Source organism: Scleropages formosus, chromosome 20 (assembly GCF_900964775.1).
Source record: "Scleropages formosus chromosome 20, fSclFor1.1, whole genome shotgun sequence".
In the NCBI taxonomy this organism is placed as follows: Eukaryota; Metazoa; Chordata; class Actinopteri; order Osteoglossiformes; family Osteoglossidae; genus Scleropages; species Scleropages formosus.
In genome coordinates, this window is record NC_041825.1 from 17725609 (window position 1) to 17745323 (window position 19715).

General features: G+C 40.6%; 1 protein-coding gene across 3 annotated transcripts in view; it reads left to right on the top strand.

Moving 5' to 3' along the window:
• Nucleotides 1-5606: 5606 nt before the first annotated feature.
• Nucleotides 5607-19715, top strand: part of uts2r (urotensin 2 receptor) — a 43647-nt gene continuing 29538 nt past the window's right edge. For 2 of the 3 annotated variants that reach the window (XM_018762169.2, XM_018762168.2), the window contains exons 1-2: nucleotides 5607-6145; nucleotides 6684-7781. In XM_018762169.2, coding sequence (XP_018617685.1) covers nucleotides 6686-7780 — 1095 coding nt within the window. In that variant the 5' untranslated portion in view covers nucleotides 5607-6145; nucleotides 6684-6685 and the 3' untranslated portion in view covers nucleotide 7781. Of the gene's footprint in view, nucleotides 6146-6680; nucleotides 7782-19715 lie in introns of all 3 variants that reach the window. The other variant, XM_018762170.2, reaches the window with a different exon arrangement.

Sequence of the window (19715 nt, forward strand, 5' to 3'; positions counted from 1 at the left end):
CAGGATATAGAGGCACAGCCGAGGTCAGGAGGGCATTCTACGTGGGGGCCGGAAGGTGATGTCTCTGCTTTTTGCGGATGATGTTGTCCTTTTGGCACCGTCCATACTCCCGAAGCATCTCCCACAGAATTCCTCGAGGAACACGGTCGTAGGCCTTTTCCAAGTCCTCAAAACACATGTAGACTGGATTAACGAACTCCCATGCCCCCTCAGTTATCTGTGAGAGGGTGAAAAGCTGGTCCACTGTTCCACGGGCAGGACGGAATCCGCATCGTTCCTCTTCAGTCTGAGGTTCAACTATTGACCGTAGGCTCCTTTCCAGCACCCTAGCACAGGCTTTCCCAGGGAGGCTGAGAAGTGTGATACCCCAATAGTTGGCACATACCTTCGGTCCCCTTTCTTAAGGACAGGGATCACCACCCCAGTTTGCCAATCCAAAGGCATTGTCCCTAAGGACCATGCAACACTGCAGAGGCGTGTCAGCCAAGACAGCGCCACAACATCCAGGGCCTTAAGTAGTTCCAAGTGAATCTCATCCACTCCTGTTGCTTTGCCACTGCAGAGCTTTCCAGCTACCTCAGTGACTTCCACCAGGAAAATGGACTCTGATACTCCAGAAGCCTCTGGCCCTGACTGCTGTAAGGGAGGCATATCTCTCGGGTTTAGGAGTTCCTCAAAGTGCTCCTTCCACCTCCCGACATTGAGGTCAGAGGTTCTCCACCTTTGCTGAGCACAGCTTGAGCGAAGCTTCTCCGGCCCCTCCTGAGCCACCGGATGATTCTTCAGAACCTCTTTGAGGCCAACCGAAAGTTATTTTCCATGGCCTCTCCAAACTCCTCCCATGCTCTGGATTTTGCTTCTGCAGCTGCTGCCGCTGCTGCGTTTTTTGCCTGCTGGTACCTATCTGTTGAGTCAGGAGTCCCCAGAGCAAACCAGGCCCTGAAGGCCTCCTTCTTTGACTTGACGGCTTCCCTCTCCACCGGCGTTCACCAGTGGGTTCTTGGGTTGGCGCCGGGACTGACACCAACAAGCTTTTAGCCACAGCTGCACTTGGCTGCTTCCACAATGGAGGTTTTGAAGAGGGTGCATTCAAACTCCTTGTCCCTTACCTCCTCTGGGACATGGGAGAAGTTCTCATAGAGGTGGGAGTTAAAATTATTCCAGACAGGGTCCTCTGACGGTCGTTTCCAGCACACCCTCACTATGTCCTTAGGTCTACCAGGTCTGTCCGTCAGTTTTCCCCGCCATCTGATCCAGCTCACCACCACATGGTGATCGGTTGACAGCTCTGCAACTCACTTCACCCAGGTGTCCAGAACATGTGGCCTCAAGTCAGATGAAACGACTACAAAGCCAATCATTATCCTTTGACCTAAGGAGCTCTGGTACCAAGTACACTTATGAGCATCCTTGTGTTCGAACATGGTGTTTGTTATAGAAACCATGGCTAGCACAGAAATCCAATAACATTCCACCATTCAGATTTAGATTGGGCAAGCCATTCTTCCCAATCACCCCACTTCTGATTTCCCAGTCATTGCCAACGTGAGCATTGAAGTCCCCCAGCAGGACTATAGAGTGTGTAGGTGGGGCCCTGTCCAGAACCCCACCCACTCTCTCCAAGAAGGTCGAATACTCTGAACTGCTGTTTGGTGCATAACCACAAACAGTCAAAGTTTTCCTCTCTGCGACCTTAAGTTGCATTGAGGCAATCCTCTCGTCCACTGGGACAAACTCCAACTGTATGGCAGCCAGCTGGAGGCTTGTGAATATCCCCACACTCCCCAGGGGGCCTCTGACCCTGTGCAACTCCTGAGGAGGAGAGAGACTACCCCCTATCAAAGAGTTTTGTTCACTGTGAGTGGAGGTGAGCCCAACTATATCTAATTGGTATCTGTCAACCTCCTGCACCAGTTCCGGCTCCTTTCCCCCCCGTGAGGTCACATTCCACGTACCAAGAGCCAGTTTCTACTGCAAGGGTCCGTGACGTGACGCTCCACCCAGCCCCCTCCTGCTTCCTGAAAGGCATTGCCCCCATTTCCCATATATAGCTCTGGAGATCCCTATCACGCAAGCCCTTCCACCACGACAAGTCCCCGATCCATTAAGGGATCCATCCTGATCCAGGCTTTGAAACAATCATGCTTAATCTCCTGCACCCTTCAAAATAAGCAACTTCATTTCCCATTGTTTGTTGTTTCAGTGCAAACAAAACCAAAATTCAACCAAAATCTTAAAAAACTTTGTTGTCCATTGTAATCTCCAATCAGGTTAATTCATCTTATAGTATATGAATGCTAGGGGGTGCAGTGGCGCAGTGGGTTGGACCGCAGTCCTACTCTCCGGTGGGTCTGGGGTTCGAGTCCTGCTTGGGTGTGTCCCTTCCGCCCTGTGTTACCGGGTAGGCTCCGGTTCCCCGTGACCCCGTATGGGACAAGCGGTTCTGAAAATGTGTGTGTGTGTGTGTGTATATGAATGCATACTGTATTTTAAAAATGAGAACTATTCTTTTTCCCATGGGTCTGAAGCAATACCAGAGAGAGAGGCACAGAATCAGGAGCAGTACGTGACGTGTCACACAATCGCAAAATGCCCCCCTCTAATGCAACAAGTTTATCTGAAGTGTCCAGATTTTCTCATTGTGTTTCCAGAGGCAAGTCTTGGCATGGGATTTCAGTCTGGTGACCCAGACATTGCTGAGAGCTCCTCTTCTTCCTCTTCCTTTGTCTCCCTCTCTATTTGCTATAAGAGAAGGAATGAATATTTTCAAAAACTGAGAAATCTAAAAAATCCAAATCTGAGCACGTGCAGAATGTGTGTGTGGAGCACGCATTGCGGCTGGTGGTGGAGAAGGGAAAGGGAGGAGCCAAGAGGGGTTGACAGCACTGTGAGAATATGGCAGTGGTGAACGTGCCAAAAATTTCCTCATAAATGGTTGGGGTCACACTCACTGAATTTAACACACGCATCAGCCTCTGACAGGACATAAATGAAGAGCAGACACCAGCCCCAGGCCTTTGAACACGTCATATGGAACATGCTGGAAGCGATTTCCTTCTCATTTGCACAAAACTCATTTGCAGTGATTTAACCTTCAGTGACTGAAGGTGCCTGCCGTTCACACAATAATGCATAAATAACTCCACACAGTATTTAAACTTTTTAACACTAAGAAAAAAAATTCTAATTCAAATAACAGTCTGTAGCACAAGTTCTGAATTTGAACACTGCACATTCCTCTTTGAATCCCTTTCCTGCAAACCTTTTTTATATGCCTCCTCAGTCATTATTAGACAATATGGACCATACACATACCATTTTAAAATATACTATTGCTGCTATTAAAATTACTACCACAAACACTACTGAGGCAGTAGGTAGCATCATGGATAGAGCAGCTGTCTTGTTACTGCAGGACTTAGGCTCCAAATCCTGCTCTTGAAGTAGTACCTCTGATCAAGATATTTACCCTAGAGCTGATGTAACAAAAGTTATTCTAATGTATGAATGGATAAAATCACTGTAAGTACCTTAGTCTTCTGATCTCACACTGCACATTTCTCTGAAATGAAGTGTCAGCTAAATGAATGAATAATGATAACAACAACTACTTGCACTTCTGCTGGTAGTAATAATAATTAAAATCTAAATATTTTTTTGTAAGGCTACTCGAGTAGCTTGGCCTGCAAAAGTCTTGTAAATGGGCATAGTGGAAGGCACTGTAGGGTTTACCACTAGCCATTCCTAAATATGACATACCAGTAATGTTTTTGCAGCTTGATACCTAATCTCTGGATTAGTCTTAAAAGATTGTTTTAGCAACACACCAGGGGAGATAAGACAAATATTATGGCTTCCAGGGGAAAAAAGTTGAATTTGGCTTGGAAACAATCCTTCAAAACAGGTTACATGCAAACACTTTTTCTATTTCGAAGTCTGTTGACACTCCGGTGAAAATTATACTCAGAACCGCGCAGGAACTCCAGAAGGGACTCTGAGATTTTGGCAACAGTCCACCCTTTAAAATTATAATCAGGTAATACTGAGCCTGTTAATGTGAAAACAGGACAGACAGCAAACAAAAAGAGTGCTGCTCAGACACAATAGGAAATGTGCACTAGTTCATGTTCACATTTACAAGTATTCATTTAGCAGACACTTTTCTCCAAAGCAACGTACATCTCACAGAAAATACAATGTGTGCATTACATTGCAGAGAGACTTAGATGCAGATGCATGATTTTAAAGTACAGTTAGTTTGTTACTTTCCATCATGTGAATCAATGCACATCACATGAATAGCTGCATAAAACTTTATCCAAATATCAGCAATTCCTGATCATCTTCCTAATATTTATTTTTTTACATTTACATTACGTGAGTTGGTGCATGAAGATTTATCCATTGCTAAACAGTTCTGATCTCAAAGTTATAGAGCATGAACATTTACACATTACATGAATTTAAGAGATCAATGCTCCACAAATCAACTATGAGTGAACGAATTTCCTTAGGTTTTCTTTAGGCTCTTTCAGTCCTCAGACTCCACAGTACCCACACACTGCCTGAATCTGCTTGTCCCAAGTGGGGCCTCAGCAAGCTGGAGACTAACCTGGCAACTGAGGGGGCAAGGCCACAGGGAGAGGGGACACAAGGTGCAAGGCACCACAAGCAGCACTCGAACCCCAGACACACCAGAGAGCAGGCCCCAGCCAAACCCCCTGCCTCCGCAGTACCATAGTAATCAAACAGCAATCACAGAAAGCTGCTCAATGTATATGACTTTTCCCACATCTAATACGCCATTCTTTAAAACTGCTGGTTTCATGCAGACATCTGGCTGCAGTAGAACAGCCCACCTGCATCTTTTGACGCATACGGATCACGAAGCCTTCTATGACCTTCTGGAGAGTGAAAACGCTTCTTGCAGCTTGCACAGCATCACCTTGTACTTATTGCTTTTTGATTTTGCTGTGGAGGGTAACACTGCAGCCAGCAGGGCATGAAGAAATAGAGGCAAGAGAGAGAGTTGCAGCAGTGGTACGCTCTCATACACCCTCCTTCCAATCTGTATTCTCCTGCTCTGGTAGAGATGTACAAACCACACTACATACTGGACAACATTTTAATATGTTGAGATCATTTATGCTCCAAGCAATTTTGAATGAAAGTAAGAAAAAAAAATGTTTTTCTGTTATAAAATATGTCATTTAGCAAGTTACAGCAGAAAAGCTGTTGTTGAACCCAGTGGCTGAGGTTTTTGCACAATGAGGTTTTTTTGGCAGAAAACCCTAATGGCATGTATGTGGACTGTGTAGGCAGCTGCTGGTTTGGTCAGTAATCTGACCTGTATGTGGCCAAGCAATGTAGAAGGCAGGGTCTGCCCCTGGAGGGATGAGTATGGGGCAGCAGTTGGGCATGAGCAGGCACTCTGGGGGAGAGGGTGCAACATTTTCCCAGTGTGCCTCCTGACAGACCAACCCCTTTCCCTCTTAATTTCTACCGCTCCCCCCCCCCCCCCCCCCACTCTCTCTCGCTCTCTCTCTCTCTCTCTCTGTACCACTCGCTCTGCTCGTCTCACCCTCCCACCCTGCGCTCCGGTGCGAGTGCCTGCTCCTCTTGGACCCTCTCGCTTACACTCACGCTCTCTGTCTGCTCGTGGAAACAGGGATCTTCTCCTCCTCTCACTTCTGTCCTTCACATTAGGCAGCTTACGCCAAAAACCTGCATTTTCCTGTATTTTCTACTTTGTTTTTGCTTGTATGTTTTAAATGTTAATTTTGACCTTTTCTTTCATTTCGTCTTTTCTACGTCTGTGCGTTCGCTTGTTAAAATCGTTGATGACTTCATTGCTAGGAGCAAAGTTTTGCATACTTGTTGTAAACAGCTCTCTCCCTCATGTTTACATTTTTTTTGACAGAAAGATTATGCCATATTGCTTCATGACAGGCAGGCATTAAAAATGGACATATTGTGATTCAAGAAAATTTTTCCTCCAAAATGCAATCCTGCGATCATTTGGTGGTGAAACGGTTAATACCTGCACATGAACAAAATCAGAGGAGCAATGAGTTAAACCACAGTGACTGAATGGAATTGGTGAACTGCTGTCTCCAAGGACTCCGTTCTGCTATATAGAATCAAGGTAAGACATTCAGATTTCATTTGAATTGTATGTTTTTGTGTCTCATGAAGTCTGCCGTCATATATAGTGTGCTATTGAGACAACCCAGCCTTTTTTTTAAGCTACACATTACTGATTGTCATTAAAGGACAATGGTGTGTTGGTCAGCTGTATAATAATATCTGTGCAGGACTCACAACACAAACATACATAGGAGAGAACGTTCTTTAGCTTTTTACCAGTCTAGTCCTTTGACCATACCATTGAGTTGGGTTAAGGTGAAGTTTTCTTTCTAAAAATTTGTCCCTTTTACTGTTGTTCACCCTGTATTTTTGCTTTTGGTTTATTTCAAATATACAATTTCTACATCAAAATGTTCTCTTTTTTTTAATTCAAAGGCAGTTTAGAAGCAGCTCAAAACTCTGTACCAATACTAAATATATGGACACAGTGACACACATACACAGTCATTACTTTGGAATGTCTGTAAAACTGACATTTTCCTTCAAAGCCACTGACGCTTCTCCGCTTCACACCCGTTGCTCTTGTTGTCCAGCAGCGATGACCACCGTGGCAATGGAACCCCTGGCAGTGCAGGTGGAGCGGATCCCCAACGCCACTGATCCCCCACAGAACAGCTCCTCTGAGGGCATGGCCACAACCTTCACCATCAGCAGTATGCTGTCCATCATGTGTCTAGTTGGTGTGTCCGGAAACATCTACACACTGGTGGTCATGTGCCACTCTATGCGCTCAGCTGCCTCCATGTATATCTACATCATCAACTTGGCACTAGCAGACCTCCTCTACCTGTTGACCATCCCCTTTGTGGTGTGCACCTACTTCCTGAAAGGCTGGCATTTTGGGGAGGCCGGCTGCCGTGTGCTGATTAGCATGGACTTCCTCACTATGCATGCCAGTATTTTCACACTGACAGTCATGAGCACAGAACGCTATTTCGCTGTCCTCAAGCCCCTGGACACTGTAAAGCGCTCAAAGAGTTACCGCAAGGCCATAGCGCTCTTTGTGTGGGCGGCCTCTCTTGTGCTCACCTTGCCCATGTTCATAAGCATCCAGCTCACACAGGTGGCCAACAAACTCATGTGTCAGCCAACCATAAGTCCACTGTCCTACCAGATCTACATCTCAATTCTTTTTTGCACCAGTATTGTGGCCCCTGGCATGATCATCGGCTACCTTTACATCCGTCTGGCCCGGACCTACTGGATCTCCCAAACAGAAACCTTCAAACAGACCAAGAAACTGCCCAATCAGAAGGTTCTGTACTTGATCTTCACCATCGTTCTCCTCTTTTGGGCCTGCTTCTTGCCCTTTTGGATCTGGCAACTCCTGGGTCAGTTCTACCCGTCCCTGTCACTATCCCTCTCCAAAAAGGCCACACGGAACATCAACTACCTGACCACCTGTCTCACCTACAGCAACAGCTGCATCAACCCATTCCTCTACACACTGCTCACCAAAAACTACAAGGAGTACCTGCGCAAGCGCCAGCGGAGCTGGACTGCCAGCAGCTACTTAAACCGACGGAGCCGCTTTCAGAGATCACCACGGAGGTCCCTGTCATCCAGCAGCCAGCAGTGCACTGAGAGCTTTGTACTTGCCCATGCCGCTCGTGCCAACCACAGCAGTCTGTGAGGTAGGTAATAAACCTCATCCGGGTTTACATATTCTCAGCACTCTGCGCTCTGCCAGCTCTTCAGGTTAGCTAGCTTATGGTACGCTGCCTGTTATGCCTTTTTTCTGAACACTCAATTGGGTTTTATTGGTTTGGGTCAAATGTCCAGAATGCATCTCTTCACCTACAGTACAAGTTGCATGATTTCATTTTATATAGTCTGCGTATGGCTCTGGGACGGGCTGTGGATTTTTTAGTTTTTCTTCCTCAGATCATTGTCAAGGATCTGTCCGTGTAGTGAATAAAAGACTTAAAATTTTACACTCTCCCAAGAGGCGCCTGCAGGAGCAGGCGTGGGGGCCAATCCTGGTCAGCTCCAAGCACATTGTACTGATCTTTACATTCCCACAAAGAGAACCATTTTTTCAACCAGTGAACCGTGACAAGTTTTTAGAGCACTTCAAAACTAGGTGAATTCCCTCCTAATAACACAATACGCTAGTGGGTAACTTGTAATTTTATCTTAAAAAATACCCATTTTTGAAGCTGTTCAGCTGTCTTTAAAGGCTGACAGTCTGCGATTGCAGATTTGTGTGAGTATAAAGTGGACATGTAAGGAAAAATGTCCTCACATAATTTTTTTTCATCCCACTTGTTGCTTTGAGGGTTTCTCATGAATTCTTGCATGCATGTCTATAAACACACAGAGCAAACAGAATAAACAAAATAAGCAACGGAGGTAATTAAAACTGATTCATTAGCAGCCTTTCATATCCTGCTGAAAACCCATTTGAAACTACTTAGATGCAAACAGTTTGTAAATGTTCTAGCACAAAAACAAATGCCAAATTAGTAAAAAGCCATAGCCATAAAAGAATTATAATAAGTACAAATCTGAGGATATTTTAATATCATGGATTTAGTTGAAATGCTATATTGGTAGAATCATATCTCCTCTTAATTTAATTGAAGCCAAATGAATTTTCTGGAAGGATATGTTGCCTCTTCCATTCTATAGTTCTATTTACGGATCTAGTCAAGGCTGACACGACAATTAAAGCTGTGGCTTGTAACGGTGAAGGGAAGAATGCCTGAATGCAAGTCAGGGAATGCAAAGAAATGCATGAGATCTGCACACCATAAAGTGGGCTGTGAGATATCGGCGTGACCTACTATGCCACCATTTCCCATGTTGCTACCCAAAACTTTAAAATGTTTAAAAACCTGGTGTTTTAATAATCAAGGTACCACACTATGAAAAAACAAACTACATGTTTAAAATACATGTCCATTGTAGGTAGAATCAACCAGGCAGGTAAATTACAGTGTGAGGTTTAGATTTTGTCATGACATTAAAGAAATTAATAGAATCAAAAGGAAATAGGTAGAATACATTATGGCTCATTAAAGTTCTGACTCAAATATATAGTTCACAAAGAACTAATAAAAGTCTTTCTAATGAAACCTTTTTGCTGCATACCCTGCAGACAAATCCATTTCCCTTTAAGGGCGAGTCGCTGGATTTTGGCTCTGTTTCTTATCAGTCGCTTGTTTTTCGCACCTCTAGTCGAGCACTTAATGGCCTAACTATGTTTCTGAGGAGAGGATTGACAAGTGGTATAATAACCATTTCATACACAGCCACAATGACTTTCATACCATCAGTCACAAGGACAAAATTCACAGTTTAACCACATGAAACGGAATGACAGAGAATTTCTATTAATCTATTAATTCTATTAATCAATATCTTAATTAATCTATCAATAGAAATTGCCATAACATCACTATTATGAGGAATGAACAGTTTGTTAAAAGTAAAAAAAAAAAAATGAATAAATGATATGAAATTTGCTAAATAAATAACTGAAAAATAAATAAATTAATGAAAAGAAAAAAAACACCAATATTTTACCGAGGCAGATATTCAGTCAAATGAAAAGGCCTTGGAAAGAAATCCTAAGTGTAAAAAAAGTGTTAAAAATGCAAGAAAATTATAATGAAAATATTGATATGAGGTGTAGAGTTGTATCCAGATCTCCTTATGTATTCTTAATACTGTGCAAATCAAATGTTTTCCATCTGAAAACACATTTAGTCACTGATTTGAAACTGCGATTGGTGAGCTTAATCAAAATGATCCTGCAGTTTTCTTTTCTTTTTTTTTTTTTGGATATGTGAAGCTGTAGCATGTGTTATTTATCAAGTTAAAAGGAAAATTACTTTTACCAGAGTAATAGGGGATCAGTGCAATTATGACAGAAATCTGTCATGTATACATTTCTGGAAATTGTGTTTAGAAAATTATTAATGGAGAAAAAGGGGCTACAGCAGGAGTCAGCGATTGCTAAAGTACTACATACACTAGGGGTTCCTAACAAGATGTTAATATAAACAGTTTCAGAAGGAAAAGAGCAGTGAACCTTAAAATATGCAGACAAAAACAAGTAAAATAACGCATAGCCATAATTTTATACAGGAAAATCATGCAGAAAAAAAACTTTATACTCAGTTAAGGGATATATATGTAAAATAATAAATCAAAAATTCATTTTAAAATAATTTAGTTTAAAAGTTATGAAACTTTTAAATTGTAAATTGTAAAGGTAATTGCCATCTCTCACAATTATTGATCTATATTCTGATACTCAAGTACTGCTATTGTGAATGTCATCTGTTTTTAGAAAAAATTGTGAAACAATTCTGCATGCTGCCGCTCATGTGATGTTATTGTTAAATATATGTGCTTAAGAAATAATTGTACTCTCACCTATAAATGTTGGTTTAAACGATGGCATCAGACAAACTGACCGCTCAAGAATTGCTTATCTGAATCTATGGCTCTGCTTCTAATAGTGAAATTGATTTTTTTTTTTCTCCCCACTTTGGAGAAAAAGTGTCTAATAAATTAATAAATGTAAATCGTAAAGGAAAGACAAGGGGTGTTCACATGACACAAGCTGCACAGCCTAAACGGAAACAAACAAAAAAAAAAAATCTAGCATCACTGTATTAAACAAAACGGACTGTATATACTCTATATATCTCAGTAGATGGGCTTATCATTGAATACCATGACACTGCTGACCATTATACGGTCATTCTAGTCCCATGCTGTGCATGTTCTTTGATCAATCCTGATAAAGTGAAACAAACAGCACAACTACACACACAAGGTAAGGTGAACCCTGCACAGGTGTTTCCCAACAGTATAGCTCTTATTCTCAGTTATCACTTGGTTTGTGTAAAGAGACAGGTCCAACAGTTATTAGTTGCACAGACCAGTAATGGTTTTGAACAAATTTAATTATTAGTCAACTTCTTGTTCTTGCTCCTCCGATAAGGCTGATCCATGTATACCAATAAATATATATTTTTTAAAATAACTCACACACCACGACTGTGGTTCAAAAACATTGCATTCATGTCTTTCTAAAATTATTTCAAAATGCTATGAGAGTGCTTCTTACGCACCACCCCAAAAACGCAGCCCTCTTTTTTTTTTCTCTGTCTTTTTCCCTGAAAGTGCATAAATGGTACTATGTAGCCAAGGCCACACAGACCAAGAGCAGCATCTCAAAAGAATGATTAAACCAGTTCTATAAATCAGAACAGAATAAGTAATTTTTGCTTTGGTTTCCTTGTTTTAATTTTTGAGTTGCAATAAAAACGTGCCGTTTAGAATTTAAAGTAAAAGCTTTTCTAACAGATATGCATATGTCATTTCTTTCTGACACTTACGCGTTCACATATTTCTAAACCAGACATTATCACGTATTGGCCTTGTGTAACCTTCTGATATTTTAAACTTTCAACCCTTTTTAAAATGTGTTTTGGAAAATAATGTTACCTGGTATCTATGTACCTAGACTAAAGAATTGTTTCCTTGTTGCCAGTTATATATGAAGATTTGAGAGGCTGGTGTGATTCTGGGTTTAGAAATGCTCAAACACTGAGACATGCCTGCCAGCATCCATATATCTTATATTTCATTACACCAGTGGCAATTGTCTATGTGAAGGAACACGGCTTTATCAAAAGTCAGAAAAGGTTTATATCTAGCATAAGGTTTTATTTTGGATTTGATACATGATGTAAAAGATGAAAAGGGATGGCAAAAAGAAGAAACCGCAAGGTGTGTAAAGGTGTGAAGGAGGGATGGAAGGAAAGAGGAGGGTCAGCACTGCTATGAAGATGGTAGTTTGGTGGAGCACCGGTAAAGGTGACAGAAGGGAGGAGGTGTGCTGGGGGATACTGGGGATCTCCAGCAGCTGGAGAGAGGAGCTCTAACCCTAAGCACATTCGTGGTGTGCAATAACACAGCTGTGACCTGCCCCTGTTAGCTGGCTCTGTTTCTTGCCCTCTTTTCATGATCACACTAGTAAATAGTTTTCCTTTGACCCCTGACTAAAATGTCAGTTGTCATTTCCTTCTTTGTGTGATTGCCTAGACAATGAAGGATTTATGTGAAGAGAGGGAAATACTGCTGGGATAGTTGATGGATGTGGAAAGGATTAATTAAAGTCAATTTCATGCATAATTTATGTGACCGTCAGAACCGAAACCAGCCAGCATTTGCGCAGGATTGTCTGCGCATTGGATTTGTGTGGAAATGTGCTGGACAGAAATGCCTTTTAACAGAAAAAAAAAAGGGATCACGTCCCAAATATGCGTTAAACTTTCACACTGTAGCCAGTTAGAGGTCATATGGTCACTGAGGCACCATACTAAACTTTTATTTCACTTCCCTTCTAAACCCAACCTCCTTTGCGCTTTCACAATACCTTCATGATTTATGTAGATGTGCTCACCCTTGGTGTTAAGATACATGTCAAAGTGTGTTAGCAACAGCATTAGAAAGCAGAGCTTGCACCAGTACGCACCGATCGTCGCCAAGAGCTTTTCCGTTAATTCCACCAGGCGAGCAAGTCGATAAAATACAAAGAGTTCCATTTTCATGTGCATTCAATTATAGATCTCAGCCAGTCATTTAAATGGCCTTGAGAATGGAATTTGACCAGTGTCCCTGTCCCCATTCCTACTGCTGAATACACTTCCTCTCCCCACTATATGGCTGACATATCACAGCAGAAGTGACATCATAACTGATTTTTCACTTCTGGAATCTCTCCTTCTCGCTCGCAGGTTCTCGGTTCTGTGCGGTCTTTATGGCACCCTGAAGCTTGCACTGCCAGTGTGATTTAAAAAATAAAAATGTGAAAATACCTGTGAAAATGTCTATTAAGGCATATTCACCAAGTGAAATTAGAACCGCTGCAAGAGAAATCAGCTAACATAGTTAAATATGGACGAATGAATGCATGTTAAAATGCACACATGCACCAAGGCAGAAAACAAAGGAGATCTAAAGGCAGAGTTAAGCAGAACCAGATGCTGAAAGACATTCTTAAGCTGATACATCAGAGGCGGTCTGGAGAGAGGAACACCTCTCACGGAGGTGGATTTGCCGTCCGAAAGGAGGCAAGGTGCGGAGACCACCGCCAGGGGGCTCCACCCCTCCCTTTCTCACATGCATGGCGGGCAACAAAGTTGTGTGACTGCCAACACATGGGTGCAGGTGCATAAACCCAGTGCTGCGTTTTTGGACTTTCTGCAAGAAGGCCTCAAAGGCTATCAATGGCTGATGAAATGAAACTGATGATATCCTTTTGGATTAACCATTAACTTCTAACGGAATGCAGCGATTAAGGTTCGTGAAGGGAAACCTGTGTTCTAAATTCCGAAATGCATTCAGCTCAAATTATTTCAGTCGGAAAAAGGATAAGGTTTTCTGTGTCTTTTGGCAGTATTTTGCATCTGGATTCATTTGTTTTCTTAATAATAGGTCTCTAAATAGCTATCAAGACTTGAAGAAAAAATTATATACGTCAGGAAAGATTCATTGTGCTTCTTTTGCTGTCAAAACACGTGCAAATAGACATAATTTTCGGTTTAATAGCTCCGCTGGCAGAGAACTTTAAAATAGAGGGGATGGAAATCTTCAACTTGCTGGATTCTCTTTGGTTCCAGAGAAGGCCCTTTCATAGAGTGACAGGTGAAAAGGTGCTTTCTCATAATTTAAGGTAAAAATATAGATGGGAATTCTTTTTGCACCTCCGAAAAAGTTTCCCTAATAGCATAATTTACTATCAAATGAAAATATAGCTGTTATCAGCTACAGAAAGTTACTTTTAGAAAAGGAAATTGTGTAAATGCTTCTTATACATTTAGCAAGTCACACTGGCTGTCCAGACATTACATTTAATGAATTATAGTTTCATCTCATCTCATACTTCCTTTACTACTGCTCTCAGTGAAGACTACGACCGTAAATGATAATGATGTACTGTAGTGCACATTGAATTACTTTTATTCTATTTCTGAAATAACTATTACATCATATTTTTGTGTTACTGGAAGCAATTTAAAATTGCCATGAAGTTTTTAAAGAACATACACTTTCATTTCCGGTTTTGTTTTTCTAATGATGCCAAATGCTGAAAGAATAATACAGATTTCAGGGGGGAGAGTCAACAACAGAAGGAAGCTGAGAAAATGTGGAGTGAGACTTGTTACATAAGGAAGTGATTAGGCATTTTGTCCCTTGGGTTTTTTATTTTTTTTCATGATACTGGTAATGTGGGAATGGGGCTTAAACCTAAAGAAATTACAAATCCATGAAGTTCAGTAATATTCAAAAAGTAGCGATTCTGAAAGCATACACATAGCACAGAATACGTGATTATGATTTTTATTTTTAAATTTTGGATTGTGATGGTAAAACAAAACAGATGATACAAATCTGACTCTGAGCTGAACATGATTACACAAAGGGTTACTTAAGCGTATGTCCGGAATTTGTGGGTAAAGGTGGGTAGAGAATATGAAAATACACTTGCACATCAATTTGTGAGCATAACTGTGGCCAGAAGTCAGTCTGTAATTTGGAAATATTTGCAAGTCTGCTCACTATTACAATCAATAAAAGCTTGAAAATGCGACTTCTTTCTCTTTATGGGTTAAAATCTGTTGCAAACATAAAAAACTGAAATGAACTAGGAACTCACTATAAAGTTTTTATTTATTTAATCTATTTTTATCAAGAGTTCATACATATAGGCATGAGACAGTAGAATCTGGACTGCATGCCATTTTATTCTATCATCTTCTAAGTTTAATAATGCTTCATCTTATATCGAAGTCTATATATGGCCTTATCATTACACTTGTCTACTTTTACAATGATTGAAAGCAAAAAAATATACAATAAAAACAGTTAATCTCTACAGCAGTCAGTGTGTTGTGTTTACACATGCAAAACAGCACCATGTTTCCAGCAGGCTGGAGTAGAGCAAAGCAGTGGGTACAGAAACGAGAGCATGCAGCAAAGTGATGGAGCATTGCACAGAAAGAACAAATTAGTGTTTCACCTCGTAGTAAACCAACAAAATCGGTCATGAGAAAGAGAGTGATGCATCACAAACATTTGTTTGCATTTGGTAAGTTAAGTTGGCAGTCAAAAAAATGTAACAGAAATGCACCTTTATGTATTTTCTGGCCAATTTTTGTAAATTTCTAGGCTGTAGCTATCATAAATTTAAAAATATGCTGAATGAAATATGCTATAACTATTGCCACATTTTTTTTCTCTCAGAAGAAGAAATTTTACAAAATAAGGATAAATAAGTGTTAGGAAAATACAATGGGAAACTGAAAAAAAATAGGAACTATGAATGAACACCATTCCAATAAGACTGCATCCTACCACATTCTCCAAATAAATGTAGAACACCAGGAACAGTCTTAAATTTGAAATCCAGCTGACATTTTCACAGAAATATCTCATGTACTGGAGCAAGATAAATTCTGTGAATGAACATGTAAGTAACACAGATATATCAATTAATTAAAATGACAGTATGTTTATGTTAAAACTAGGAAAAAAGTAAACTTGGCAAATGCCGGGGTTCTTTAAGTTTTTAACGCTCCATCATACAGATGTTTCTTGGAGAGTTAACAAGTCTTTTTAAGAAGGATAAAATACTCTTCCTTTAAATGACCAGGTTCATGCCCCAAAATACCAGGCAATAATTTAAAGTGGAAAACTTGGGTAATTTTCTCATAAAACAATGCTAATAGTATCAAACTGACAAAAACATAGCGACCCAGTGAACTAGGAAGCAGAGAAGAAAGAATGAACAATATAAAATCCAAGCAGAAAAACAAAGCTATAAACAAAAAAATCCCAGCAACACACAACCCCCTCAAACACATCTGTCAGTGACCGCATGAACTTATGGAGGACAGGGTAGACTATTCTAACCTCCTATTACTTTTTATCTCCAGCTGCACCAATGATATAGAACCCACCATAAATAAAACATTAAAAAGCATAAAAGTGAACCCCCTTAATAAGTTATAAAGCACAGTAAGGTCCATTAAAAACAGAAAGAAATTCAGATCATTCGGATACTTATCTGAGCCTTTCTTGGTCCCCTTAAACTGCCAAATGAAAACTCACTTTTGTTAAGCAAATTCTTAAGCAGGTTTATTTTCCATTTCTGCAGAGATCTAAGGCAAGCTGCATACACAAATCAGTGGTGCATGTTGCACTGGGCCAAAGCCTTCAGCACAGAACTGAATTCATGCAATCTTTGTAGGATATCAGCAGAGAAGTGGGGTAGAATTGCAGAAAGAAACCTTCAAGGTCATCTCACATTTCTTCATTGCAGTGCTTCCTGTGTCTTAGTGCAGAAATTAAATCAGTATACTTCTTGAGGGAGCTCTTGAACCAGGTGCACTGGAGGAAAACAACTTGTTCTACAGAAATCATTTAGGAGGAATATTCCCTTCAGTGTTCTCAAGTAAGTCCACAATTTTTAAATGATTGTGCCAGATCTTTTTCTGCCTTACCTTTAACTCTTACTGAGTAGCTCAACTTTTCACTCCAGAGCCACTGCTGGTTCAGCTTGTGATTCATCAGCATAATTTTCTGCAGAATTCCTACATTCAGCACACACAGGATAAGATTGCCCCAGTCCGACCAACTTCACCATGAAGCCACAGAGAAAGAGGTTCGGCATTGCCATCATACGTCTCCAAGACTCAAGACCAATCTTCTGCCCCTCCTCCTAATCGGCATCCTTTAACATTTTCACGCTGAAATCTTTCCCCAATAGCATCCTTAAATGGTGCTGTTAACTCAAAGTACACAAAGTACACAGTCTGCTCACACTCAGAATATAACACCATGTCTGTATGCAACAAAGTAACCAAGAAAAGCTGCAAGGCCTGGAGCTGTTTGCTCACATCAGCCAGCAGCTTCCAGTCCCAGGCCTAACCCCATCTACCAAAACGCATCAAGGTCCGTCCTTGCACAGTCTTACAAAACCAGTCGCATTATTTATACTACCAACACGCAATGAATGCACCACAACACGCATGCTCTCAGAAACAGCTGCATAACATTTAAGCACTTGATTATGGCTCCAAGTATAGCACCCCTGCACCAAACATGGGGCTGTTTTAATTTTTATCAGCCTGGTTTTCAAAGTTGTTCACATGATCAGTTAAGTTATTATGTTTTGTTTCTATAGCCAGAATGGAAAACAAAAGCTTTCTTTCTTATTGACAGCATCCAGCTTTGCCTCACACGATTCACCTGTTTAACAGAAAACTCAACTGGTCCCATTCATTTCATGGTGAACTGGTACAAGAAGCAGAAGCAGAAGCCAAAACAGCTATTTCTTTGAATGCGTCCAAATCAATGGTCCCAGGCTGCAGGCCATGTGTTTATTTTATTTACTTACCCCTTTTATATTTCTGATAGTATATTGTATTAAAAAAGGATAATCTTTGTCATCCTTAGAGCAAGACATGGGAATACTTGTCAGTTATATCCTCTTAGACTCAATATAGGCAGAGAAACGGTTCCTAGATAAGTAGGTTCCTAGACTATAATTAGAATTTATGTGGTTTTCTCTCATCCAAGCTAAATGACCCATATAGTAAATCTTTTTATCATATAGTTATCTTGTACTTATTTTTAAACATTTAATTTACTTTTGACTAGTTAAGTACGTGCAAAATGCCATTTCTGCTTGCATAGCCTAAAGAGCAAATCACAAAATGACTCAGTTCAACTCTCACAATATGAAAAAACACATTTTTACACATATTTAAACACACATTCTTTCTCAAAGTTGTGCCTCCACCCCCCTATCCATGAAGAGATAAGGTTGTCAGTCAAGGCAGGAAAAAGTAAACTCCCAATTCTGATTGTTGTCACCGCACAGAAAAATGTTAACTCTTCATTATATTAACAAACTGTTCATGCTGAAGATTTATGCTGTTGCCCCTCTTGTATTGCCCTTGATCAACACACTTGCCTTTAACTTTTTCAGTGTAAATAGTGTAAACAGCCTGCTGTATAAATGGACAAACACTTGTGAACTTGGGTAAGATCATAGCAAGTCATAATAGCAGATAATAGCAGTGGGTAACACTGGTGCTTCACATCTCCTCATGGTTTAGCATAGCTTTGAATCCCACACAAAGTTTGCATTTTGTCCTTCTTTTAGCAATTCCCAGACAAGTGAAAAAGAGGTTGCTATGAGTTGAATCTTACTGAATAATAACTTGCACTGCTAAATGAAATGAAATTAACAATTAAGGCCATGGATTTTCACTGTAAACCTAGCTATTCTGCAGTTCTTGCATGGCTCTAAATCCAGAGGAAAACTGGTGGCTGACAGCCAACAATGGTTAACGTAATCTGCCGAAATAGACAACCGACAGCAAGGCGAAATCGCTACTGGTTTGCAGAAAAGTCATTTGATTGACATTGGAAGAACTAACCGATAATAGCCAATGAAACTGACAGAAGTCAACTGAATGTAAGTAGTTTTGCAGTAAGAGTGACATGGCTGGTTTTAAGATAACATAGTGAAAACCTTAAACGTGAAAAATGAAACAGTAACACGAAAAACATGACCGAAATCCCACAAAGCAAAAGTTTATCTCTTTACTGAAATACTTGAGACAAAAAAGTATCAGTGCCAAAACCTACTCCAAAAAGGACAACTTGTCCTGAAATGCACTTACATTCAACAATGTAAGCAAAAATAACAGAGCAAATGTAACTCATTACTAACCAACTTTAAATTCTATCACGCAAAATTTATACATCTTTGCTTGAGCATTATTTAAGTATAAAATCTGAACAGAAAACTTTGTTAGGATGATTCCATGAAGATGAAAATAAATATTGTTTTTGCCATAACAACTCAACCATAATCCAAATAAAAGTACTTATCAGAATATTAATCAAGGGAAAAAGTCATAGTGGGTTGTCAGCTAGCATGATCGACTGTTAAAAAAAGATGATGCTACTTGGGACTTTTATAAAAATGTGTGTAGGTTTCAAGTACTCACACCTATTGCCTTCACACGTCTAAATCATTAATCAGCTGTCCTTAATGTCGCTTTCTAACGTGGATCCCAATGGGCTACGCAAACAGTGACACTTCCAAGTGTATGATGTATGTTGCTTTGGAGATGAGCGTCTGCTAAATGAATAAATGTAAGTGCAGTAAATGTAAGTGAAAGGAAACCCAAAGGTGAGATTTGCAGTGGGCATCACAATGTCATGGTCGGTCCCGGAAGGAAGTGGCGGACCCAAGTGCAGAGAGGAATCAGGGCTTTATTATGAGACATCCAAGAAACTTCATCACAGGACAGGCAAAAGGTCTTCGAGGTGCAAATGTCGTTAAAGGGGCAATCCAGAAAGAAGGGTGGGTACACAGGCAAGAGGTCAATGATCATAAGGAAGCACGAGGACAAAGGAGTAGGGACTCGGGACTGGGAAAGGACTAAGGGATCAGAAAGGAGTAGAGAAGCCGTAAGGAGGTCACAAGTAACAAGGCTGAACAAGGTTCTGCGTCAGCTCCTGTTCTG